The sequence below is a fragment of the Amblyomma maculatum genome, chromosome 10 (assembly GCF_055883805.1).
Source record: "Amblyomma maculatum isolate TAMU_Amacu chromosome 10, ASM5588380v1, whole genome shotgun sequence".
Lineage (NCBI taxonomy): Eukaryota > Metazoa > Arthropoda > Arachnida > Ixodida > Ixodidae > Amblyomma > Amblyomma maculatum.
This window is the reverse complement of record NC_139353.1, coordinates 1,861,461-1,888,163: the sequence shown is the minus strand read 5'-3', so window position 1 is coordinate 1,888,163 and position 26,703 is coordinate 1,861,461. Positions and strand designations below refer to the sequence as shown.

The 26,703-nt window shown below is 44.4% G+C and overlaps 1 protein-coding gene across 1 annotated transcript; it reads left to right on the top strand.

Annotated features, from left to right (window-relative positions):
• Positions 1–2,801: 2,801 nt before the first annotated feature.
• On the top strand, positions 2,802–26,697 carry Polr3F (RNA polymerase III subunit F). The gene is made up of 10 exons (XM_084581702.1): positions 2,802–3,097; positions 3,214–3,331; positions 3,429–3,496; positions 3,546–3,613; positions 3,685–3,797; positions 3,931–4,074; positions 4,137–4,244; positions 9,321–9,530; positions 25,190–25,295; positions 26,632–26,697. The coding sequence occupies exons 1-10, from the start codon at positions 3,039–3,041 to the stop codon at positions 26,637–26,639; spliced, it is 1,002 nt and encodes a 333-aa protein (XP_084437828.1). The 5' UTR covers positions 2,802–3,038; the 3' UTR covers positions 26,640–26,697.
• The last annotated feature ends 6 nt before the right edge of the window (positions 26,698–26,703 follow it).

Genomic DNA, 26,703 nt, shown 5'->3' with positions numbered 1-26,703 from the left:
AGCTTATTGGGACATTGTTTAGGAGATCTTCCTCTGGTTGTTATTCTAGGCCGTCTTGTCGAGGCCTCTAAGAAGCATGCATGAATCTCAGCATTATGAGCAGACTCAAGTTGCCATCTTTATTTGTATTGGGGCAATTAGGGCAGGGATGATTTGGGAAGAATTAGAGGCAGAGTTGAATTTCAACGGGAAAACCACTATGCTGGAGGTGACCATTCCCAATTTTCTACTTATGATTATTTTGTGTTGAACTAACGATGCAAAACAGACATTATAATATTTACCTAGATAGCATGTTACTTACTCGATAAATGCCCATGTGCAAAGCAACATTGCGGGCGTTGAACACTGCATGCTGCAACCTGTACATACAGGTTTTCTGCATGTGTCTATATACTGGGTGTCAGCTACTATGCATAATAACCACACAGCGAAAACTTTGCGGTTCTTGAGAAATTACACATATTCACACTTTGCAAAGAACAGAGGAGTCACAATTTTGAGATCACCACACTCCTCAAGCAATTCAATATATACTCCACAACAAAGGTGTCCTGATATGTGCAAGCTATGCACTGCATATATGTAAAGCTATATAAAATTATCTCTTGAATACTTATATATTTTCTTAGCAGTACAGTTAACCAAGGTCACATGTCACATTATGTTAACTGAGCCTCTTCATTGCTTTGTCGACAATAAAAATAAAGCCATTAGTTATAGCTGATTTGTGTTTCTCGGAGAAGTTGGGCACTAGGTTTAGCTGTTGCAATTGGCATATGCCCTTTTTGCGAACACGATTCCCATTGAACCTTATCTCTCATATCATGGTAGGCTGCATATAATGCAGCACATTTCGTGACCGCCTTTTATATATTTTCCAAAGGAACCAATTTCCATGCAGCAGCTAATGCAGTTATGAGCTTACATTTGCTGTTCATATGCTCTGAAAAACCACAATGAACAATGACTTGCAACCCCCAACATAGCCTCTTGGAAAAGCGCAACTGAAATTTAGTTAGCAACTATTGAGTGTCATAGCAGGGACGGCGCTAATTTCTAGTTATAGTGACGATGCCTTTTGTTTTTGACATTTCAGGTGAATTTGTGTGGTTCTTGTTCACTAGCTTTCGTGTGACAGGGTGCATGATCCCTTGCAACTGCCGTGGAATGTGTTTCATCATCATCATCATCATCAGCCTGACTATACCCACTGCAGGGCGAAGGCTTCTCCCATATTTCTCCACTTTACCCGGTTCTGTGCTAGCTGCATCCACTTGACCCCCGCGAACTTCTTAACCTCATCCGCCCACCTAACTTTCTGCCGTCCCCTGCTACGCTTTCCTTCCCTTGGAATCCAGTTTGTTACCCTAAGCGACCATCGGTCATCCTTTCTTCGCACTACATGTCCTGCCCATGTCCATTTCTTCTTAATTTCCACTAGAAGGTCGGTAACCTGAGTTATTTCTCTGACCCACTCTGCACGCTTCCTATCTCTTAATGTTACCCCTACCATTTTTCGTTCCATAGCCCTCTGGGTTGTCCTCAACTTAAGTAGAGCACTCTTGGTTAGCCTCAATGAGGATCGAAAGTGACCGTGTGACAGAGGTATAAAACTCTGCTTGCCATAAAACACCACAGCTGAATCGCCGGCATCCGCAATTTCATACCGTAGAAACATTTGTGAAATGATTTACTCAAAAGAACATATAGCAATGGCCCGAGGTATAGGATGCTGGGGCAATCCGCGTGAACAGTTGAGAAATGTTTGGTGCAACATTTAAAAAAGCATTAGGTGAGATTTCTTGGAGCACTCTAATTACAGAAATTTAATGCGGCATCATTTTATTTATGGAATTAGCAATGCGTTGTTCAGCTCGTGAGGCTGCAAACCTGTATTAACATCATTTCTGTGACGGATGGAGTTGATGACTTCTTCGACCGGAAACCATGTTGACATATTATTTTAATGAAGGAGCCGGGAATTAACAAAAAAAAAAAAAAAAAAAAAAAAAACGACGGATGCACAACCAGCGCCGCAAGGTACATGTATAGTACATGCAAGGTCGGCTTCATCTCTGCAGTAAGTTGAACCGGTGGTATCAAATTGGTCGAGACGTCCTTGTGCCCCGTCACGAATGCACGCAAAAAAAAAAAAAAGAACAAAGGACATTGGAACCGTTAATTGGAGTATAATTGGAGCACCCGGCGGACAAAGGTAATTAGTTTATCTGTTACGAAAGGTCCGAGCTTGAGCTTTGCCCTACGCTGCATTGCTGCGTGCAGCTACACGTAGACAACACTTGCAATCTGGAGCTCCTCCTAGGTGCACCGCTGCGACTATAGTGAACTAGAGCGACCGACGCGCGCAATCTAGCGGTGACGTCTAGATTGTTGTTCGAGGCTAGGACAGGAGTATTGCGGACTAAGACGTACCGAGTCAAGCACCAAGAGATAGACACGCTGTGCAGGGTGTGTGGGGAGGATGAGGAAACGCCTGAGCACTTCATAATTTCCTGTAGAGGGCTCCGCCCTATAGTTCAAGGCAATGGGCCAGATTTAGCCAAAGCATTGGGGTTTAAGGATAATGAAGGGAAAAATAGACTTTAAAAGGGTAGAAATAACCAAACGAAGGTTAGCTGATTGGTGGCTGAAAGGAAGGCAAGAATAGATGTTTCTCTATGAGAATAGGTCCACACCACGGTGGTCCACACTATATATTACTATTCACGGCTAGGCGGCCTGTGGCGCCGCCGCCCGATTCAAAGGGTTCAGCCTTATCCATCCATCCAACCATCCATCGTCTGTGACGTAGAAGAACGTGAGAGCAGCGAGGGACCGCCCCCGGTGCAGGATGCTGTGAAATTTGTCTCCCGGCGTTTCGCAATGGCATCAAATGATGGCATAACTAGCATAGCGAAGAGCTTGTCAGTCGTGGGGCCATCTACCTTGGTTAGCTCTCACTCCACCTTCAGGCGGGTTCTGGTTGTTGGCGTCTCCAAACCAGTTTATTTACGCCTGTACTGTTAACTAGAAGGATGGCAGAAGCTGTCACGGTGAAAGTTGAGAAGCTCGACGCTGCCGAAATCGAGCAAAAGTAAGCAAGCACGTTACTGTGTTTATATTCTTGCTGCGCACCAAACAGTGCCCTGTACCAATGACGCGAGTTCTTGGTGGGAAGACTCGGGAAGTGTTCCAAACTTTTCTTTCCAGGGTCATCGAACTGTGCTCCGCAAATCCGGCGGGCATCACGGACAAGCTAGTGCAAATGCACGTTCCAAGCTGTGATCCCAGCGCTAGGGTTGCAGCTTTTAACAAGTTGCTCAGCCAGGTACTGTTGTCTCTCAGGTTCTTCGCAACTTCCCTCCGCTTGTAGCCCTGTTTTCGCAATGCGGTCCTTCCTGTCTATTCTCCCTTGTTGTTTTCAGGGGAAGATTGAGATCCTCAAGCAAAAGAACCAGCTCCTCTACCGCCTGAAAGATAGCGATGCGGACAAGTGAGTCAGGACGCTTATTAGAACATAGGTTAACCTGCTTGTTTTACAGGAAGTGCAAGGGGTCCGACAGAGAAGAAAAAGTTGTGTACAAGATCGTCGAAGAAGCTGGAAACAAAGGTGTGATTAAATCGACCGTCGCAATTCGTCATGTAGTTCAAGCATTGGTTTTGGCTTGGTTTGCTCGACAGGAATTTGGATCCGTGACATTCGCAACAAGAGCGGCCTTGTTTTGACGTCCCTCAACAAGATTTTGAAAAGCCTGGAAAGCAAGAAATTAATAAAAGCCGTCAAATCTGTGTCGGTAAGCCGTATAACCTTCGCCTTTGGTGTTATTTGTGCAATGCAGTCACTTCAGTTGCCTTGCATGGAAACAGAAGCTTGCAAGGGTGTTGCCATGTATTTCTCACTGTGTTCTTGATCATTGCTTATTACAGGCCTCCAAAAAGAAGGTTTACATGCTGTACAACCTCGAACCTGATCGTTCTGTGTCAGGTGGTGCATGGTACAACGACCAGGAATTTGAGTCAGAATTTGTTGAAGTGTTGAATCAGCAGTGCCACAGGTTTCTTTTGAAAAAGGTGACCATCATATAGTCAAGACATTTCATTGAAAAGCTGCTCATAGATTGATGTTTGCTCAGCTCACAGTTGCCAAAGAAACGTCGAGTGACCCTGTTCTCGAAAAGAATGCTTCTTTTGCCTCTTCTAAAGAGGTTTGGGAGTTCATCAAGAAGCTTGGAATCAGTAAGGTATGTGTGCATGACACTTCTAGCAAACCATCTGATTATTTTATATTTGTGTGCATGGTTATTTCATTGTTATGTTAGGGTGGCAGTCTTTTTTCTGTCTTGCATGATACATGGCTTTGTGGTTGGTCTGCAAACAGCTGAGTTTCCTTGCAGACTTTTGTAGTCCGCTTATTCTTTTAGATGCGGCTGAGTGCTCTTTTTTGCTGCATGTGTCAAGCAAAACTAGGAGGGGATATAGTTCAGCTGCTAACTGACACACAGTGCATCTGCTAGCTTGAAGCACATTTTTGTTAGTGTATTACATTGTTGTATGAAGCACCATCACTGTGCTCTTATTCACAGCATGTCTGTGTGAAGCATTGAAATAGCTGAAATCACAGTGACTCTAACATATTCGACTGGCCAAAGACATGGGAACACAAGAAAAAGAAGTACTTGAGACAGCGTTGTACAGTGCACGAATTTATTGAACAGACTGGTGCCACTCCATTTAGAACACGAGTGGACTAAATGTAGATTCTTTTTTTTTTGATCTTTTAGTAATTTAATTGCTGTCAATTGTTGTGGACTTTCAAAGGAAAACGTATGCGCTAAAGAATAGTATTTGCATTGGTGGTGCTAGTGTAGCTTCATCATCATCATCATCAGCCTGATTATACCCACTGCAGGGCGAAGGCCTCTCCCATATTTCTCCACTTAACCCGGTTCTGTGCTAGCTGCATCCACTTGACCCCTGCGAACTTCTTAATCTCATCCGCCCACCTAACTTTCTGCCGCCCCCTGCGGCATCGCCTCGGTGGTGTCCAAAAATATTTTTTTTTTTTTTTTGGCCAGGTGACAATTTTTTTTAATGCAGCCTGACGAGTGAGTTCTTCGTGTGTTTAGATATGTTGACGATTTTTTTATCATTTTGAAGCTTGTGCCAGTGACTCTCTGCTAACCATCATCATCATCAGTCGGACTATACCCACTGCAGGGCAAATGCCTCTCTCATATTCTTCCAATTAACCTGGTACTGTGCTAGCTGCATAATCATTGTTAGCAAGGTGTTGAATATTTTTAATGACCATACATTCAACATCTTTTTAGCCAACGTTTAACAAAGGCCACGTGTGCTGGAGCTACTCCCCAAGAACAGAAAAAAAACTCGTTTGGTGTATGTCTTCGCATACTCTAAATTGATCAAGAGAGCCAGCTTTTGCCTGAGCAGTGTCCTGAAGAAGAGCTGTCCGCACGCAGCGAATGACAGCTTTCACCAAATCCTTCGTCTAAGTGGTGCAGTCTGTTCAGATCACTTGCCGAGTGCAGTTGTTGAGTTGGTACTGCAGGAAATGAAAACCGAGAACAGACGGGGCTTGGAAGGGGCTGAGCTAGAGAACAAAAAAAAAAAACGGTGCGGTGCCCTATCTACTTGGCATTTTGCATAACCTGAAAAGGGTGGCAGAGTAGTGTGCTGTGAAAGTGGCCTTTTCTGCACCCTGTAAGCTGTGAAGCCTCTGTTCAAGAATTGCCAATGGCAGAAAAGGAAAGCAAGTGTCCTTTGAATAAACTATCAAGCATACCAACAAGGTGATTAGTTGCGCCACTCATGTTTTGTATAAAATCCCCCTTTCCTGTGGTAGTGTGTATATGGGTCAATCCGGCAAGTGCGTGAGTGACTGTGCATGTGAACAAAAAAGTTCGCCCAAAAATGCGTCCAACCGAAATAAGCTCCCCCATTACAGCAGGCAATTTGAAAATTGTATTCTGGCTTTCGACAGAATTTCAGTAATCGGGGAAAGGACAGGGAGGAAAGGGAGCTTCTGAAAGCCTATCACATTAGGATGCAAGGTAGTGACAAATGCATCAATGCACCATCGCTGCTGCTCACAAATAGACAGTTTAGGCTATTAGGCAACAGTGAGCACGGGCAGGTTTTAATTTTGTGTTGCGTGTGCCAATGAATATTTATGTGTTCGTGCAGCTGTGGTGGCCCGCCACGCATGTTTTTTTTTTTATGTGCTTGATATGTGCGCGTCATTTGGTTTCCTGGTCATTGGTTGGTCCAATGACATGGTCACCGTGTTAATGTTCACAAAGTGAGTAGATGGTAGTAGCGAATACCAATGAAACCTCTTACTTAGTGATGACAGTGATCTGCCAGTAACTCGGGCAGTGGCGGCATACGATTGAAGACCTAACAAAGCCATGTAAGGAACTTAAAAAAATTATACGAGGACTAACCTAGAGTAGTTACTAGGAATTGCAAAGGTGTAAAAGTGCAAGTTGTAACGGGGTATCAGTTTTAGCCATGGATTTCATCACACCAAGTTCATGGGAAAGAAATTATCCGGATACTGACTGGTTGTAGTGCGTTTTCCTGGATTCTCAAGTTACAGGCAATAGGATCATTTTGAAGAAGCATATGTAACTGACTTTTGTCATTATGCTCACCTATGTGTGCATAACTTGAAGGCTAATACAAAATCTTGATATGAGTAAAGCCACCATGGGAAGGTAATGAAGGGATGATGACAAAAATAGCATTCAGAGACAGAAAGCTGTGTGGAATAGAGAAGAGATAGCATTGTGGGTTTGATATGCACATGTCACTTGGCTTCCTGAGCTGGTGAATATGGCAACTTAGGACAGGCAGTAACTGCATCCCATGAAAGGGAAATAACTAGCAGAATAAGAGGATGGAGTGCATTTGGCAAGTACTTGCAGGGTATGACTAGCAGCTTACCGGTATCGCTCAAGAGGAAAGTATATAACAGTTGCTTCTTACCTGTATTCACCTATGGAGCTGAAACGTGGAGGACAACGGAAAGAGTTCTTCTTAAGTTGGGGACAACGCAGAGGGCTATGGGTTGGAAAATGGTAGGTGTAACAGTAAGGGGTAGGAAGTGTACAGAGTGGCTCAGAGAAATAACTCGAGTTAGTGATAATGTAGTGGAAATCAAGAAGAAATGGTCTAGGGCAGGGCATGTAGTGCAAAGAGAGGATAACCAAAGGTCGCCAAGGGTAACGAATTGAATTCCAAGAGAAGGAAGGCCTAGCAGGGGGTGGCAGAAAGTCGTCAGGTGGTCAGATGAGATTAAGAAGTTCTCAGGGGTCAAGTGGATGCAGCTAGTACAGGACTGGGTTAATTGGAGGAATATGTAAGAGGCTGTCGCCCTGCAGTGGGTAATTATAGTGATGATCATTCGCAGTGGCGTCGCGAGGGTGGTGCGGTCAGAACCGGGTGCAGTGTTCAGGGGGATGCAGTTGGGCAGTGATCAGGAGAAAAAAGCGGGGAGCGAAATTAATTATTGTGTATGTAAAGACTCGACAAGGCATGCATTGGTGCCTCTGAGACACTGACTGGCAAGTGTGATCTTCTCGTAGAACGAATTATTCTGTTGTGAGGAGTGCTTGAAAACACATGGCTTAGTTTATGCCAGACTCTACGTCATTTTAACGTTTGACCGGGCCTGTGTACATGCGTGTAACCTGGAAACACCAGCATTAACCCGACACCCATCGGAAACCCCTGCGCAGGAACGTTAGACGACACCCGTCAGCGGCTGTGCTACCACATCGCCTCTTTTTGTGTATGTGCAGTTCATTCTCCTTTCCTAAGCGAGGACCGCTGGCAGTATCTTTCCGGCAGTGTTTAGTCTGGTTCATTTATATCCTGTCTTTCTCTCTTCTTGGCCCAGTCGCACATCCACCTCACACTTTCAAAACGCCGAAAGGCACAGAATGCCTGTTGCTCAGTGGAATGGCCAGTGTGATCTCTACAGAGTAGGTACAAAGGAAGTTGTGATCCGGTGCTTGCAATCCGGAAGTTGCGATCCAGTGGAGAGGGAGTGCCGCGCCTCCGCACTGGGTACAGGTGACCATAGCGATGCCACTGGTCATTTGTTTGCATTTTAGCCGATATCGAGAGTAGTAGATTTGAAAAGAATAGAATTTGTGTACAAAACGTAGACTCTTAATGGTAACAAGGTACCAGGAGTTAGAGGACGTAGCTGGTAGCAGCGTGTAATTTAGTGAGTGAGAAAATGCGGTTACAAAGTTTTCTGGTATGGGATGCAGGGGCATATTTACCGGTTACTCTCAGGAGGGTGGTTGAGGACTGGGGAGTTTCATTTGAACCATCTATTTCATGGAAATTTGTGGTGGAAAAAGTGAGCTGCAGAATAGTTTGCTTGTGTAAATTTTCTGCTTGGGGGTGGCCGGTAGGGGCTATACCCCCCCCCCCCCCCCCCAACTAAATCCTCTTCTGCTTAGGATGGGCACAGCTCGTATGAGATGGGGCTGACCAGTGATCACTGAGAAAGATGCCTTTACTGTGTGGTGCATGTAATAAGCATAGTGAAAGTGGCAATTTTATTACAACATAAAAGATCTTTATGTTCTGTGTCATACTTTAGTCATCACAGTCAACAACTGCAGCCTAATTTGGACATCTTTCGTTCTTGGGACAACTTTGATGGTCTCATTGCAACCTAAGCAGACTTTTCAAGCTTATGTGCTTGCTTATGTGAAAGAAGTGAGCAGGGATTATTAGGATGCACATTCTAGCTAAGCCATCATCCCCATACCCATTGAAAATTTTGTTTTTCTGGTCCTTCGATAGCTTCAAGATTCTGTACAAAGTAGTTTGATTTATGGAGTTTCAACATCCCAAAGCGACTCAGGCTATGAGAGATGCCATAGTGGAGGGCTCCAAAGGTTTCGACCACCTGGAGTTCTTTAACGTGCACTGACATCACACAGCACACAGGCGCATAGCTTTTCCCCTCCATCAAAAAGCGGCCGCTGCGGTCGAGATTCGATCCCGCATTCTTGGGCGCAGAATTCGAGCACCCTAGCCACTGCACCACCACAGTGGGTTGTCCAAAGTAGTGGACAGAAAAACAGGCATTAGGGCATTGCACAGAAAAACATGTAAATTGAAGCCAGCAGCATGAGGTGCGACATATTGTTGTCTTCTATTTGTGTTCACACTTTTATATTTCAATGGAGTGGTTATCTATAATAAATCGCCACCAACTAGGCTGCATTTCTGTATTGTTGCTCACAAGATACTTTTTCTGCCGTTCTTCGCAGGTCCAACTATCTCTTGAAGACATTGAGACTATCCTGAATACACTGATCTATGATGGCAAAGCTGAAAAGACGGTCGTGTGTGGGTCTAGTGTCCTGGGCGGCTCTTCGAAGAACTCGTCCTCCAGCGAAGAGCTCTTGAATCTCTACCGTGCAATTGAACCACTGGTTGAAAGTGCTGGGCTCATGCGGATGCCATGTGGAACTTGCCCCGTGAGAAATGTTTTGTTTGCTTTTGTGATTTTTGTGATGACCAGTGCAACTGCCCATAGAGAATACATGCACATTTTCAGGTAGAAGCGCTAGCGTGCCTAAGTTTAGTTGTATATATATGGGTTTTTTGGCAGCGTTCTGTGTTCAAGTAAGAGAGAAAATGTTTCAAGCAGAATTTTTACTTCAACTTTCATTTCTATTGCACAGGAAAAATAAATGTCAAGGAAAATCATAGCTTTAGTCAGGTCGCTCTTTTTTTTGCCCTTCTCCTGAAAAAAGTAAGCTATCAAAATTTACCCCGTAACAATTTTTTCCACTTTTCTTGTTGTGTTTTAGGACGCAGTTCTTATTCAAATCAAGCTGATGGTTTGCATTTTTGCAGGCTCTGAAATTATTGCATATATTTTCTGCATACTTTTAAACCAAGTTTGGATGGATGGAATATAGGAGCGTCCCCTTTGAAACGGGGTGGTAGCAGTAGCTATCATGCTCATTTTTCTCCATATATCTTAATTATTGATTTAGATTGGTTAACTAAACCATCATTCTATTTCTTAAATTTTTTGTTTCTACATTACTAACATTATGTCACTTTTCTGCTTTTAAGCCACCAATATTCCAGTCGTTTTTTGCTAGTTTCCACCGCCGGTTTATTCACCCGGCCGCTGGTATCCCTAAACCCCAGAGCTTCAGGAACAGTTACTGCGCCTGCATCAACTTCCGGGTGGATACCATTACATTCGAGTATAATATGCTCAATTGTTTCACTGGAGTTACCACATACAGCACATGCGTCATCTTCATTTTTAAATTTCTTTTTGTAGCTGCGTGTTCTAAGGCACCCTGATCTAGCTTCAAAAAGTAGGGCACTGCCTCTTGAGTTATCAAAGAAAGCTTCCTTCCTGATCTGCATTTTCCACTTTCGGTATAATTCCACACTCTGTTTCTTCTCCATTGAATTTATCCAATTTTTACCTTCTGTGTTTTTCACCTGTTGCTTAATGCTCTTTATTTCTCTGTCCTTGTGACTAGCATTCTTACTTGTTAGTTTCCTAGCTATTTTAATCCATTGTGAGTCAACGCTTTTTAAGTACAGGTATTTAAATACTTTAGCTGCCCATCTATTACTGTCCAATTTCCTCAGGCGTTCCTCATATAATATTTTACTCTGAGCTTCTCGTACTTCGAAAGATGCCCAGCCCATATCTCCCTGTACCGCCTCATTTGTGGTTTTGCCGTGGGCACCTAGTGCTAATCGTCCAACGGCTCTATGATTTATTTCTAATGTCGACTGTACCTCTTATTTTAGGCACAAAACCGCATTTCCGAAAGGTCCGGGCACCATAATTTCTTTCCAAATACCCCTCAAAACCTGATACCTGTTGTATCCCCACAATGCCCTATGCTTCATTATCCTGGCATTCCTTCGTCCTTTGGCCTTAAGTGATTGCTCATGCTTTCCAATGTATGCCAATCCTTCGTTTACCCATACCCCCGATATTTGTATTCTGCTACTCTGGGTATTTCATGGCCTTGTATTTTAAGACCCTGAACAGTTGAGCCGTTGAAAATCATCAAACCCGACTTAACTGCGCTAAAACTGAAGCCTAGAGCGTCCCCTTCGTCTCCGCAATACTTAACTAGAATTTGTAATTCTTCCAGACTCAGCTAGCAGCACAATATCGTCTGCATACATCAAACCGGGGAGGCGCTGCTCTACCGCCTTTCCACCTAGTCTATATGACAGGTTAAAACCTAGGTTACTGTCTTTTATCCTCTGTTCCAGGTTTATCATATAAAGCATGAACAGTAGCGGTGATAGAGGACAGCCTTGTCTTAATCCTTTGCATACTTTGACATCTTCCGTACTTCTTATTCCTTCCCATGTAATTTCTACTGTGTTATCCCGGTATATTTCCTGTAGAAACTCTATTATCTCATAACCAATACCTTCTTCTTTTAATATGTTCCACAGGAGTTCCCTGTTTACGTTGTCGTACGCCCCGTTTATGTCCAGGAAGGCCAAATACAAAGGTCTATTTTCCACTCTAGATATTTCGATGCATTGGGTAAGCACGAACAGGCTATCATCTAAGCGCCTACCATTTCTAAAGCGTTCTGAAGTTCTCCGAGTATCTTGTTACTTTCTACCCATGATTGCACCTTTAATTTCACCGCCTGCATGGCCAACCTGTACATAACAGATGTTATGGTATTTGGCCTGTAGGATTTTATGTGCATCCTTTTTCCTTTCCTTTTATAAATCAAATTCATTTTACTCTGCCGCCAGTTGTCCGGAATTTGCTTATTCGTTATGACTATTTCCAGAGCTTTTAACAACGTTTCCTTACTTTTTTGACCAAGTTCATTGATCAGCTTGATCGGAATTCCATCTATTCCTGTAGATGTGTTTTTAGGAATATTTTTTTCTGCCTTTTGCCAGTTTAGATTGGTCAGTTCTAAGCTGCTTTGTATTCTGCTACCTTGTGTTGCTTCCTGATTTGTGGAGATTACCCTATCGTCGCTTTTAAATGACTCGGCTATAACTGGCGTAATGTAGTTCACTGCGTTGTCTCCCTTTAAACAATTTCCCTCGTTTGAATCCGATCTTGCTTTCTTTGATTCTTTTTCCCTAGCCAGCTTATATGGTTCCAGAATTTTCTTGCTCCGCCTCTAAAGGCATCGTGTATGTCAGCCATCCAGTGATCAGTGGACTGTTTTATTTTACTTTGGACAAGGGCCTGTACCTCAAGTTTCTTTTGTCGATATGATTCCCATTTTTGGTCGATTTCCTCCTGAGATACCTGTGCTTTCTTTGCCACTCGATGTTCCCTTGAAGCAGCCCGTCGTTGTTCAATAGCTTCCCTGATTTCCTTATTTCACCAGCTCCGTGGCTTCCTCTTTCCATTCCAGCGGTTTGCTACTTTAACCTCCTTAATTTTCCTCCTTATGAGTAGTTCTACCTGTTCATAATCCCAGTCTTCCATGGGGCTTTTCTCTATTGCTTCCTCTATGTCTGCTGCTATCTACGCTATTTGATCGTCATTTAATTTTGCATTTACTTTTTGTCTAAGTTCCATTTCTCTTTTCATCAAGGGCCCCATCTGCAGACTAATACGTTTATGATCACTTCCCAGACTACACTTGCCTTCTTCGTCTATTTCCAGTTTTGTGACCTTGCTATAAATTTCCTGCGACATTAGACTGTAGTCAATGGTCGTCTGCCTGTTGCGGAATTCCCACGTGATTTGGCCTTCACATTTTGTTTCTCTATTTACTATAACTAGATCATGTTGCTCACAGAAATCTAGCATTAGCTACCTGTTACAATCCGTGCATCCATCCAGATCGTCGATGTGGCCGTTCATATCCCCCAGTAGAATAATATTGGCCCCGTTTCCAAACTGCTTATATCGTCACTGAGACATTCAACAAGATCCTTGTTTTCTTGCCTGCATTGGTGTCCTGTTCCTAAATAAACTACCCCTAGCCATGTCCTTATGCCGGCAATTGTTCCTGATACCCAGATATGTTCTTTACAAGATGATTTAATTCTTTGCCAACTTGTTCCCTGGTGTATCAACATACCTACCCCTCCACCCTTTTTTTCCGTTCCCGTTCTGTTGCACCCTTCCCAGACGTAGCCTTCTATAAACGGCAGATCTTCTAGATCTCCGAGATGGGTCTCGCAAAGAGTGTACACACCTATTTTGTCATCCTTCAACTGCTGTTCTATCTCTAGCCATTTCGCTCTTTTTCTACCTCCTTGCATGTTTATGTAGCTGAGTTTAACGTTTTTGAGTAAGTTTAACTTTATGACATGGCTCCACCTGGTGGCCGGCTATTATGATGATACTACACTCTACCATTAGTATCATGTCTGGTCGTGTACTTTGTGTACATGTAAACAGGATTTCTTGGACTTAAGCAGGCTGAAATGAACCGAAGTCTTTTTATTGTCCACTCAGGATGTACCCTTGTTCTTTCCCCTTTTGTCGCCGAGCATGTTTCAAGTGACCAAGGGGAAATAGATATTGAGGTCAGTCATTGCAGGTGTCGTCCCCTTATTGTGCGCAGGAGCGCATTCTCTGCAGAAAGCCATTATTGTTCCTCATTGAAACATGGAAAGCCACCAACAACACATTTCTTTTCATCCACGCCTACCGTTAGCACAAGATTCACTCGTCAGTACTTCATCTGTTGTTTCATTCCTAAAACAAGCAAAATATTTTAAATCAGTTATAGAATTTTAAAACAACTCTTTAGATGTCTCTCACACAAATAGCACACTAAACCTTGCGTTTGGTGCATGATACCTTATTTGCCTACGTGCCATTAAACGAAACTCAAACTCTGCAGAAAGCTGCTCCTCTCTTGTGCTTCAACACTTCAATTCCAACTCTGCAGAAAGCTGCTCCTCTCTTGTGCTTCAACACTCCAATTCCGACAAACGTGTTTCGTGCATACCCTGCCATCTGGAGAGAATGGTTTGAAATAGAAGAGCATGCTTTAGAATTGGGCAGCGGGATGTAAAAGGTAAAAAGCAAAAATATACGTACTCAGTACGTAACGGGGGTGTTTATTTGTCTTCTAAAGCGCTGCGAGTCCCCCAAGGAACACCAGCACACACCACTGTGGCTTCTGTTTCTTCTTCTTCCCTCCAATCTCTTCTTCCTTTCCTAGCGCCCCGAAGCACGTGACACTTCTTCTTGGGCCGTAGCCTTTTTGGGCCGTTCCTCTTTTATGTCTATGCTAACGACCTTCTGAGCATAGCCTATCATACAAGTTGTATTCAGTACGCTGACGACACAAGTTTTTTTCTTAGGGGATCTTCTGCCGATGAACTAATCAATAGTGCAAATCTGGTTCTTCATGCTCTCCACAAATGGTCCGCACTAATGGTTTGGTAGTTAACTCTAACAAGACCAAAGCAGTCTTTATTCATCCCCTTAGCCTGGATATTACAGTAAACAATACTCTGCATCTAGAAAACAACGTTATTTGAAATTGTAGACAAGTTCAAATCACTCGGTGTTGTATTCGACTCTCGCATGAGGTGGTCTGACCATATAATGTATATTGAAAGCAAGCTCACTACATCTGTGGGTTTCCTCTCGAGACTGCGTAACGAATTTTCCCCAAAGCATAAGCTCCTTATTTATCACGCTATAATTCAATCGCACATAAAATACTGACCTCGTTTGGGGTACAACATCCAAAACAAATCTAAACATCATACTCGGTCTCCAAAAGAAGGCAATTAGACTGATCGCTGGTGCATGCTACACTGCCCACACAGAAACATTATTTCCGAAATATAGGATTCACCGTGTGCATACCATGTTTGAGTATCGTCTACTTCACTGCCTTAAATTGTCACCTAAATGCTTAACTGACTTGAAGAATATATCTGGACTTAAGCCTTACGAAAAACCCTTTCACACCAGAAGTAAACAAATATGGGACGTTCCTCGAACGAGGACGTTATACGGTAACCAGAGGCTTCGTTTTACTTTACCATGCATATTAAATCATTATAGCATACACAACCCAAACATCTTTACCGCCTCAATTAAGGACTTTAAGCTATATTTTATCAATTCTGCACTGTTTCTCTGTACTTTCCGTTCCTTGGCTTAAACATTATTATAAGAAAATAGTCACTTCATTTTCATTACGTTTTGCCATGTTTCGTGCATACTGTTACATTATTGTGGGCCGTTAATTTACTGTGCCGGTTTTTATTTGTATATATGTGCTCTTTCTGTGCTTCACAATTTTCATGTTAATATATGGATATATTCGCCTTAATGCCAGACGTCCTGTTGCTCTGCCATTACTGGGCCTCGGGCATCTCTCAAGCTATCGTTGTAGCTTTTCGCCTGAGGCCCATTTCCTGTATATTACTGGAAATACATTTTTTTTTTCAATTTTCAATTCACTTCCCCCCTCGCAGACGAAGCCGCAGGGCAAGCAGTTTAAGGAATGTGCCGGGGATGGAACCTTTTAGCCGAGCCACATGCACCACCTGGGTCTGGCGTGAGCATCGGCCACTTTCGGTGCGGCGTGAAATTACATAGTTCACGTCACTCAGGTGCGCCAAAACGACAAAAGGGCCACTATAGCGAAACAGCAGCTTCTGGGCTAAACCACGCTTGCGCAGCGGTGTCCACAGCAACACTAAGCACACATAAGAGACATGTGGGTGTCGGTTGTCATAACGTTCCTTCGAACGTTCCTGTGAGTCCAGGATACGGAGGCGGGCAACGCGGAGAGCTTCTTCGGCTCGACATAAAGTGGTGGCGATAGAAGGTTCGTTGTGGAGGGAGAAAGGAAGGATGGTATAAAGACAGTTGCGGGGAACTCGAGCATACAGGAGGTAAAACGGAATGTACCCAGTCGTCTCGTGCTGTGCAGTGCTATACGCGTATGTAATGAAAGGGAGGATGTCATCCCAGTTCTTGTGATCAGAGTCCACATACATCGCCAATATAGTGGTCAGAGTGCGGTTCGTCCGTTCAACAAGTCCATACGATTGCGGGTGATACGGCGTTGTATGACGGTAATCGCAGGTGCATAGACGAAGGAGTTCTTCGATAACTTCAGCTGTAAATTGGTGCCCACGGTCACTGATCAGAATTTGAGGAGGGCCATGGCGCAGACGAGAAATTGCAGAAGAAATAGGGATACTTTGTAAGCAGTGGCTGAGGGTATTGCGGCTGTGTTTGAATATCGAGTCCTCGCACCAACACATACCACTATCCACCGATTACCGTTCGAAGATCGCGGAAAAGGACCCAAGAGGTCGATGCCCACCTGCTTCAAAGGGTGCGGTTAGAGGCGCAATAGAGTGCGGCGGTCCCGATGGACGGGAAGTAGGGAGCTTATACTGCTGGCACTTGACACAACTGGCTACAGAGCGCTGAATGGCTTGACGCATTTTCGGCCAGTAAAAGCGTTCCTGTGTGCGATGAAAGGTCCGGGCGACACCCAAGTGGCCCAACGTGGTATCGTCGTGTATCATTTCAAGAACGGGAATACGGAGGTTTTCCGGCACGATGAGGTGAAAGCGTGCACCTCCGGGGTTGAAATTCTTCTTGTAAAGTAGGCCGGCACGAACGCAGAAACGCGCATCTCTTGAACCATGAGCGGCAGAGAAGAGCGGTGCCAAAGTCTGATTGTTGCGTTGTTCTGTCTGGAACAGTTGAGGGTCAGGAAACGTTGCCGAGATAGGCGCCGCAATCTTCTGAGGATTCGGCCGAGCACCATCCTTATCTAGCAAGTGACCAAGAACAATTGTTTGGCGTTCGCCAAAGTGGCATTTCTTAGAGTTGAGGACGAGGCTTGCTCTCTCAGTGCAATCAAGATCGATGGCGAGGTGGCTATTGTGTTCCTGAAAGGTCTTGCCGAAGATCACGTCATCCAAATAGCACAAACAAATTTTCCACTTGAGTCCGCGCAGAATGGGTGTCCATGAATCGTTCGAACGTGGCAGGCGCATTGCACAATCCAAAGGGCATTACGTTGAACTCATAGAGACCATCGGGTGTCACAAATGCGTCTTTGTCGCTTGGGTTCATCGGTATCTGCCAGTACCCCGATCTCAAGTCTACTGAGGAGAAGTATGATGCCGAATGATGGCATTCGATTGCATCGTCAATACGTGGAAGCGGATACACATCTTTTTTGGTGATGGCGTTAAGGCGACGATAGTCGACACAGAAACGCCATGTGTTGTCTTTCTTTTTAACGAGAATAACTGGAGCCGCCCAAGGACTTGAAGATTCCTGGATAACACCACGTTGGAGCATGTCATGAACTTGTTCGTCAATAAGCTGACGTTCGGTCGGAGACACACGATAGGGATTCTGTCTGATCGGGCGAGAGATTCCAGTATCAATCGAATGACGGATGCGAGAATTTGGAATCGGTGGCTGATGATCTCTGGTGAAGTCGAAAACCGAAACATGCTTGGAAAGCAGGTCAGTCAAAATTCGGCGCTCCTGTGCTCCCAAAGATGTGTTTATCATTGCCTGGATTCGAGACTCTGCAAAATAGGATGTTTTCTCTTCAAGAGCATGGTTACTTAGTGCCGCCACGTAATTCGACACACCTTTCTCGTAATGAGCGAGCCTCATGCCACGAGGCAACACGGCTGGCTCGTCTGAATAGTTTACAGTCCACAGCAAGATGTGGTGGCCTCTGGTGACTGAAACTATGCAACGAGGCACCAAGACACTCTTCTTTGCACAGGCCAGTGTTGTAAGTTCCACTACGGCGTCGAAATCCTCGCACAAATTCGTAGATGAAATAACTTGAATGAATTCTCCGGACATCGCAGGTACAACTGTATCTTCAGACACAGAAAACGCTCCTAAATCGAGCGACGAGGTTTCTACAAGAGCCGACATCAACGCAGCATTAAGCGAGATCTGTCCACTATGGCAGTCTAACGTTGCACCACACTGTTGCAGAAAGTCTATCCCTAGAATTACTTCATGCGTGGAACGAGGCAACACTGTGAATTCGGTTCGAAACGCTTGGCCACCAATCACAACGTTCGCATAGCACACACCCAAAGGCACCAATGATTCACCGCCAACACCATGGAATACTACAGCTTGATTCACGCTAAACATCACTTTTATGTCCTAATAGATTCTTGAATGCTAAACTCATAACAGAGACTGTTGCTTCAGTGTCAATTAGTGCCATGGTGTGGATGCCGTCAATGGATACTTTGAGTTTGTTCTTTAACATAAACACAGGCAGAGGTACAAGGTTGATTTTCCAGTGACCTCACCCCCATCGGCCGCGCCTTCTAGTTTCCCGAAGGGGAAGAACGGCGTCGAGGAGGCGGTGAACGTCGCTGTCTTTGGGTTGGCTGCGTGAAGCTGCGGTCCGAAGCAGGCGATCCGCTTTGCATCTGTGCTGGGCGGTATGTATCCAGAGTCGGCGTCGGATAAAATTCAGTGTCGAAATGATCAGAAACGCTGGGCAGCGGGCGATGATCTTGTGGTAGCAGGCCCCTCTGACGGCAATACCGGGAGATGTGTCCGGTCATGCCGCAGCTATAACACACAGGTGGCTTGCGCCACCGGTCCGAGTAAATGCGGGCGGGAACTCGTTCTGGTTGGCGGTAATTATCGGGACGGCGTTGCTGACGAACAACCTGGCGTGTCTAGGTGGTTCTTCGGCCCGTCCGTGGCTGAGAAGTGCTTAAATCATTATGCTGTCTGCTCTCGCCAAAGCGTGACGCATTTAAAGCCGGAGTCCAGGAAGTAGATGGGGTCGCGGGTTCTGCTTGCAGCACGCAACCGTCATACTGGTGTTCGTCCCGGCATGCAGAATCTTTGTCAACTAGCAATTCTTCCCGCACGATCCTGCGTATCAGATCAGCCATGGACTCCGGAGCACTGACATCAACGCTCGCAACAGATGTGACGTTGGCCAGTCGCCCAAATTTAGGAGTGATGCGGTGCAACTTCAAGGTTTCGAAAGTGCAGCAGCGCCTGATGAATTGTCTTTGCTGATAAGAAAATTATAGACATCTACAGCGATACCTTTGAGCAAGTGCCCCACTTTATCTTCCTCGGACATTCGAGGGTTTACAATCTTGCACAATTTCACAATATCCTCGATATATGTGGTGCAAGTTTCGCCAGGTACCTGGGCCTGCTGCATCAATGTTTGCTCTGCGCTTTTCTTCTTCGCGGATCCGTCGTCAAAGCACTCCTTTATCTCTTCTGTGAAACAATCCCAGCTGGTAAGTGAGTCTTCATGATTATCAAACCAAACTAGGGCAGTGCCTTCTAAGAAGAACACTACGTTCGCTAGTTTCACGGTCGCATCCAAACGATTGTACCGGCTCACCCGTTCGTAGTTGGTTAGCCACTCGTCGACGTCCTCGTCAGATTTTCTACCAAATATATGCAATTCACGGTAGTGCTGCCAGTTGCTCACCGCAGGTGTTGTTCGATCAGCGTCGCTGTGTTGAGCCATGTTAGATGGTAGGGGTGGCAAACCAGCGAGTCGGCGGCTTCGTCGAAGACAACGGGGATCCGTGTTGATCCACCCCGCACCTCCACCACAACTGTTACATACTCAGTACGTAACGGGGGTGTTTATTTGTCGTCTAAAGCGCTGCGAGTCCCCCAAGGAACACCAGCACACACACACCACTGTGGCTTCTGTTTCTTCTTCTTCTCTCCAGCCTCTTCTTTTACTGACGTCCCGAAGCACATGACAATATATATACATTGCAGAAAATTTTCTCATTCGAAGGCTTGAAGGCCACATAACAGAAACCGATTGGGAGGTGGCACTGCAGAGAAAAGCATTGACGACATTCTTGACCAGCAGAGCAGTGGGGAAGTTTTTGACCATCGTATTGCATGGACAGGACGCACCCTGTCTGGTGTGAAACGATTACGCACCTTGAACAGTGTGGCAGTAAGCTGCAACAGCAAAATAACTGCCATGTTAGTGTTCCAAAATGCACTATCCCCAGCATAGCCTTAAGCAGACGTACGCTTTTTGCATGCCTGGCATGGATATGTTCCTCTCGTTCAGTATTTATTTTTTGCTTATTTTAAATAAAATAGAGCGCAAATTAGGAAAGCATTTATGCAGTTTTTAAACAATGAACAAAACCTGGGATGAACTACTCTGCTGCATTTATTTAGGCAATGCTGTTTTGAGAATTGTATTTCTTCCATCATGATCCTTTTTATTCTTTGCCTTTCGCCTTTATTTCTGTTTATTTTTGTGTGTTATGAAAATGGGAGCTGGGTACCTGCCAGTCACTCTTCAGCAGGTGATTTGAGGTAAGGTGATGGTGCTGGAAAACATTTATGCCATACTAAATCTTTCTAAGTGAAATAATGAAGAGAAAAAGATGCGCTATAGTTGGTGGCTTCTTGGTATTTTCTCCACACGGCAGAAAGTTTGCTCAGATCATCACCTCAGTGCAGCTGCGCTTCCAGGGGCTTGGTATAATAAAAATGCATGGGCTTGTATGTACGTCATGATTTTTACTGGCACTTTAGAATTTCAGCAGGACGAGCTTGTTTTGCGGCTTCTTGGCTGTCGTCATTTTTGGGCGTTTGCTGCAAAGGTGCTCTAGCAGATGGCTCTTTTACACGGTGATAATATAATTTCCCACAGTCCATCGCTTATACGTAGGCCAAAAATACATTGTTTTTGGAAATTCACGCAATCCATCAGCTATTGTACACAGTGTAGCCTCTTGGGCAGATTAGTGCGACACACCCTCCTAACGTATTAAGAGTGCTACATGCTAGCGTGCATGCACAGTACGTCTACGTCGAAAGGGTGTGTCTATATGGGTTTGGGGTTCTCCATTTGCACCAACCTCATTCTAAATCGGTCTACTGTTGTATTCTTCGAAAAGCGGCTGCTGACAATGTCTTATTGTGCAGGAACCCTCATGTCATGGTGGGATTTTACGCACCTGGAGTATAATAGAGGTTATCTCATTTTGATGGTGTGTAAGTGCTGCCATCTCTAGACAGAAAATGTTCAAATCTGAGTTATCTTGGAGCTGGTGAGCCCTTTTAAGAGAAAAAAATAGCTGTGTTGCCCGCATTTCAATTGTTAATGGTGTCATAGCTGTGCTCAGTGCTTTCACTGAAAATTAACCTGAACAATCGGCTTTGCTTGTTTTGCCCCATAGCAAGCTGCTTCAGCGTATTAGGCAGGTATGCTATTCTAGCAGAATATGTTGTCGCTTGACGCTACTGAATGTAGCTGCTGTATGATGTACAAAGTGGTTCAGAGATTTCTAAATCCACATAATGTTTTAAGTTAAAGTCTTGCTGTTCTTGCCACTTTAGGCTACATTTAGTTTGGTATTAAATCCTGGTTTCTTGTGAATGGGAAGCAGCACAAGTTTATATGAATTGATATGTGACTAAAAGAAGTGGGAAATAACAAAAACTTGTTGGACAGTTTAAGTGCTATGCAGTACTTGCCGCTTTATTTTGCCATTTGCACTATTTTGCTGACCTTCTTTCTTCCCATATTTATCTGTTGACAGCACATTGTGCAGAAGAAGTAATTGCAGTACCGGAAATGTGTGGCTTCAAGTGATTTGGTCGTGTGGCTATCACCCTCTCACTGTGCAGTGCACAGTGCTTCAAACCCGTTTTTCCCTAGAAAGCAAAGTTAATTGATATTCAAAGGGTGTTCATCTTGGAGCTAGATTTATGGTTTCTCTAAGAGAATTTCTTCTTTAATGTGTGACCCATTGCTCTCAAATTTTTGCCCTAGTTTTTATCTGGGTTAGGTCAAGAGCTGTGACAGCATCGTTTCTTCAGGATGATGACCACAAAATCTTGGGAGATGGGGTTCTACATGTAACGGTGCTGTAAAGGAAAAAAAGTGCCGTGCTCATGGGAGCTACACTTTGTTACCCATGTCTGCCATATATGGGGATGACAGCATTGCCATTGCTGCTGTAGCAAGAGCAATTGTGTAGCTTTGCCTGCCAATTGTGTAAAAGGTCAGACCAACATTTATAGATCCTTTTCAGTTTCGTATCTCCTCAGCGCGCTTGCAGGGAGCAGGCGGCCCGCCGCTGCTCCCGCTGCCGCGGCGCTACTGTCGACCTTTGCGCCAGGGAAGAGCGTCGTCTCCTACAGAAACGCCGCGCTCCACTCAGCTTCCCGAACTGCTCTGAAGTGTTGCTCGCGCTTTGTGGCGCCATTATCTGCGCATTATAGGCTTATGGACTTGAGTGCCGTGACAGTAAGGACTGTCTTTGTGGACTACGGCACTAGCTCTTAATAATATTCCTGCATGAAAAAAAAAAAAGAAAAAGCCTACGATCAATGCACATTTTCATCCAGAGGTGCCGATCTCCAAGTAACCACAAAGCGCAATTTTTTTTCCCCATCGGTTGGTTAAATTTCAATCAGCTCATTTACTCTGTATCCTCTGCACATCGCTTTGCTTTGTGTCACTGAGTGCAACTTTGGTGGTTCTTCTTTTTAGATTTTTGCCGTTCCTGATGTAGACAGGTGTAGAATAATAGATGAATAGGTCCATATGCTAGGAAATGCATGACGCCCGAGGGACCATGCCGCTCGCTAGATTTTGACCACTTCTTCGGTGAACGCAAGTTTGTAGAATTTAGCAATATAACCTCTTCCCAGAAGTGTGTGTTGCACACGCTTGATGTTGTTCGCAACAAATTGGCTCTCCGGGGTACCGTTGTCTCCCAGTTGCAAGACAAACGGTCATTTGGTGGCGGAGAGAGGTGTCTCTTCTCCCAGTTACGCCGGTGCCTGCTGAAATATTATGGCTCAAAATGCATTATAATATGTTTCCTCAGTCATGACACATTCTGAAAAAGATAACTGTCACCACCTACCCTCTGAATGATTATTTTCAAAATTTTGCACTCGACGAACGTCCGGCAGCGCGTGGTACTTGTAAATCGATTAATAATTAATCGCCAATGCCGGCGTCCACATTGAACTGCAGGGTAACATGTGAAGTACAGCTGAGGATTCGCAGACACACACACAGAAAAACGATATTTGTACGAAAAAAATAAAAAATAAAACCTAAATTAGTGCACGCAGCTACTGCAGCATCGGCCGCGCTGCCGTATCGGCGCGTAGTCGGCGTGGAGCAAACTTTGATCGCAGCGCTATCTCAGTGCCTAGGCGCAAAGCGCACCCGCTTTTCGAGGCACAGTTTCACAACTGAAAAGGCTCTATAAACGATGGGCCAGACAGCACACATAATAGAGTCTGGTACAAAATTAGGACTAATTGAACACCGCTTTCTTTTCCCACTGCCAAGGAGAGGGTGTCTGCTAAAACTTGAATAATGTAATGTACATTGCTGACTTGAATAGATCTGGCTTTCTGCATGGCATAATGTTTAGATGTCAGTACCTATGGTCCTAATAATGTCAAACTTAATAATTAGGCTGAGCAGCGAAATTTGTTGCGGGAGTGAGTAAATGGAAAGTCAAGGAAGGAGAACACACTTAAAGGAATAAAATAAACATATTAATTTTTCACTATCCATTCCATGCCAGCCTAAATGATGCGCAATTTCAGTACACTCAAAAACACAAAAGTGCTGGTGCCCATGCACTGTGTGATGTTGGTGCATGTTAAAGAATTCAGAGAGGGGTACTGCATACAAAGAGGCACAGATTAGAAGGGAACACCAACACGCGCAGACTCGCGACTGATCTTATTTGAAAAAAAAAAAAAAAAAGAAGAAAAGAAAAAACTCGCCTTTTATAGCTTTAAACTGTCATATCACACACTATGTGCTTGTCCAAAAACCTGCTTTCGTTCTGATAGAGTTTGATTTATGGGTCACTTGCACACTTGTTAACCTTCTTTCTAATACAGTATGCCTCGGCCAACTTGCATGCCACCTGGTTACGGCTCCTCCTCAAAACTTTGGTATCTACCAGTAAGGGCAGGCGTGGCTTATCGCATGTAGCATCCGGGTATGTGCCAGATTGCAGGAGTAAATTAAACTCTGTTCCTGATTGCAACGAAATGTGGTGTTCTTTTAAGCATTTATGCAACCACCGGCTCATCTGACCGATGTGTACTGTTGCCACAGGTGAGGGTATCATGTATACAACACCCGTCAGGCACCTGACGAAATGAGTAGCACGGCTCTTCAGGCAGTACACCTTGCTTTTCCCTCCATACATGATCCAAGGGCACATTGGGGCAACATGCACGGGACGGAAAAAACAACCGGTATGCCGTAGCGATTTGCCGCATTCTTCAGATTGTGGGAAACCCTGTGCACATACAGTAGAAGCGCTGGGCTCATTTTTTTGGAATGGCCATTAATCCGGCTCGTCCCATCATTTAGTTTGTGCAGAAGCTTCTCTGCCACTGCAACAATGATCGAAACAGGAAAACCAGCCTTCGTCATCCTAATGATCTGATTATTGAGGCTCTCGTGTGCGGGGTGTGCGCAAAAGACTTGGACATACATTGGCACCTTGCAAGCAATATGTTCCAGTGGCCCGTTTTACAATCTTGGAATGTGCCGACCCAAAAAGCAATGTCTTTTTGTGCCTGTGGCGAGTACTTCCAGCACACATGATCTGGTGTTAAAGTCAGGTTAATATCTAAAAACTGTAGCTTGTCATAGTCCGGCAATTTGCGAGTAAAGGCTAGACCCCTCCCATATAATCTGAAAACCGATACCTCTTCCACAGTTAGTGTGCGACACACTGGTCTTTAGGAAAACGAAATAGTTATCAACATGCCTAAAATTTTCAGAGTTTCAAATTTTCCGCATTCACCGGGTGCCCATTCAACACGCTTTTAAACAGTGACCCTTCATGACCTATGCCTTTGCGTGTCCACCTGGCATGCAGTAAGCCTTGGTTCAAACCCGAGTGTTGCAAATATGCCTGCATTAGAGGAACCTCCTTGCCAGTTTAGGCCCTCTTCCAATTCGTAAGCTTTAATGTGGTCTCTGGAATTTCGCGAGGCCATGTGATTGTGACGTCGTGAACTTGTTGACCATTTGGGACTTTTCCTGCTGCCACTTGTGGCGACAGCTTTTCAATGGTACAAGCTTTATGCACTGTTGCGCGAGAAGTGCATAAATGAACATGTTGACAAACTGGCACCATCTTGCAGGTGAAGCAAAACTGCTATGAAGGTGGTGTTGTGTCGCCATCGACATGCCAATACTTCAAGAAATGGCTGTCTGAAGATTTTGACGAGAATGCATCATTTGAAGACGGTAGGTGGCATGCTCATACTTAGTTTTGTTTTTTACTGCCATGTACGTTTTTCTTTTTTGCTTATTTAGGTAAAACTTGCATGTATTTCTTGTCATGTCGGCTCTGCGTCGCTTTGCTACCTGCAAACGGGGGTGCAATGCCTTTGTCAAGCCTTTTTAGGCTTTTTGCTTGCACCCCTGAACATCACACCTGTCCAGTGGATGTTGATGCTGAAATAAAATTTAACTTTGGATGGAAGAGTTGCAATTGTCACCACTGAAGGACACCTTTCATCAATACTTACCCATCCATTAGAATTCTTCTCTCCTCTCTTTTCTAAGGAAGTGTAAACAAATGTTTTGTTGTTGATAAGCCAGCAATCGATCCTGTAAGTGTAGCAAAAGATCTCAGCTACCATTGGATACACTATTTTGCTATGCCAAGCATTACGACTAGTTTTGCAGCGTTTTGCTGGAGAACAGGCTGTCATGTGCTGTTCGATGTCAGCGCGCATTATAGAACTTCACGTAGTCTCAACTCAGCCCTCCAGTATGTCATCACTTATAACTCGCGCATTACTTCGGGAATTCAAACCCCACAATTTACATTAATGTTAATAATATTGTGCCCATTCAACAAGCTTGTTAACAGTGACCCTTCATGACCTATGCATTTGCGTGTCCACCTGGCATGCAGTAAGCCTTGGCTCAATCTCTGTGATCATTTGTTACGACATTGGGTGGGAATATTGCAAATTTAGAAGTATATACAATATGTCTGACGTTAAGCTGGCTGCAAGTTCGGCTTGTCTTCTAAATGCAAGAACTTGGACCAGTTGCCAGTTTTAAAATGCACTCCTGTGTTATGGCAGTGACAATTAAATGCTTATGCTCTGATGCCAAGATAGCTGCAAAATAATTTTTTAGCCTCATCTCAACCTAACAGATGTAATGAATAGTATGCCAATTTATGAAGCTTTTTGCACTACTCGGCTCATACGTGGTGTGTTGCCATGTTTCCAGACTTCTCCGTACATGTATACCTCCAGCTTTTCTAGGCACTCAGGAACAACGGCGCAATGAAGACTGCACTCGCTGTTTCTGGGTATCATGCACCAACTAGCCCCACAACATTATTCTGAGGCACTCTTCTGGACTATTTGCAAAGCTCAGAAGGCTAAATCAGATAGGTTAACTCAAGAAGTTGCCCAAGAACTTTCAAAATTCATTACACATTCAAGCAGGTATTGGGTCACATTTGAAAAATGTCATAACTACACTGCTGCTAGCTCGTATGCCATGACGGTAAAAGCCCAAGTTTTGCAAGTAACAGCTATGCTTGTTTTCTCCTTTACAGTTTTCTGACGCCGGGGAAGAGCAGTACGTTGTACAGCTAGTGAAATAAAATTTGAAATACAGACAATGCCCA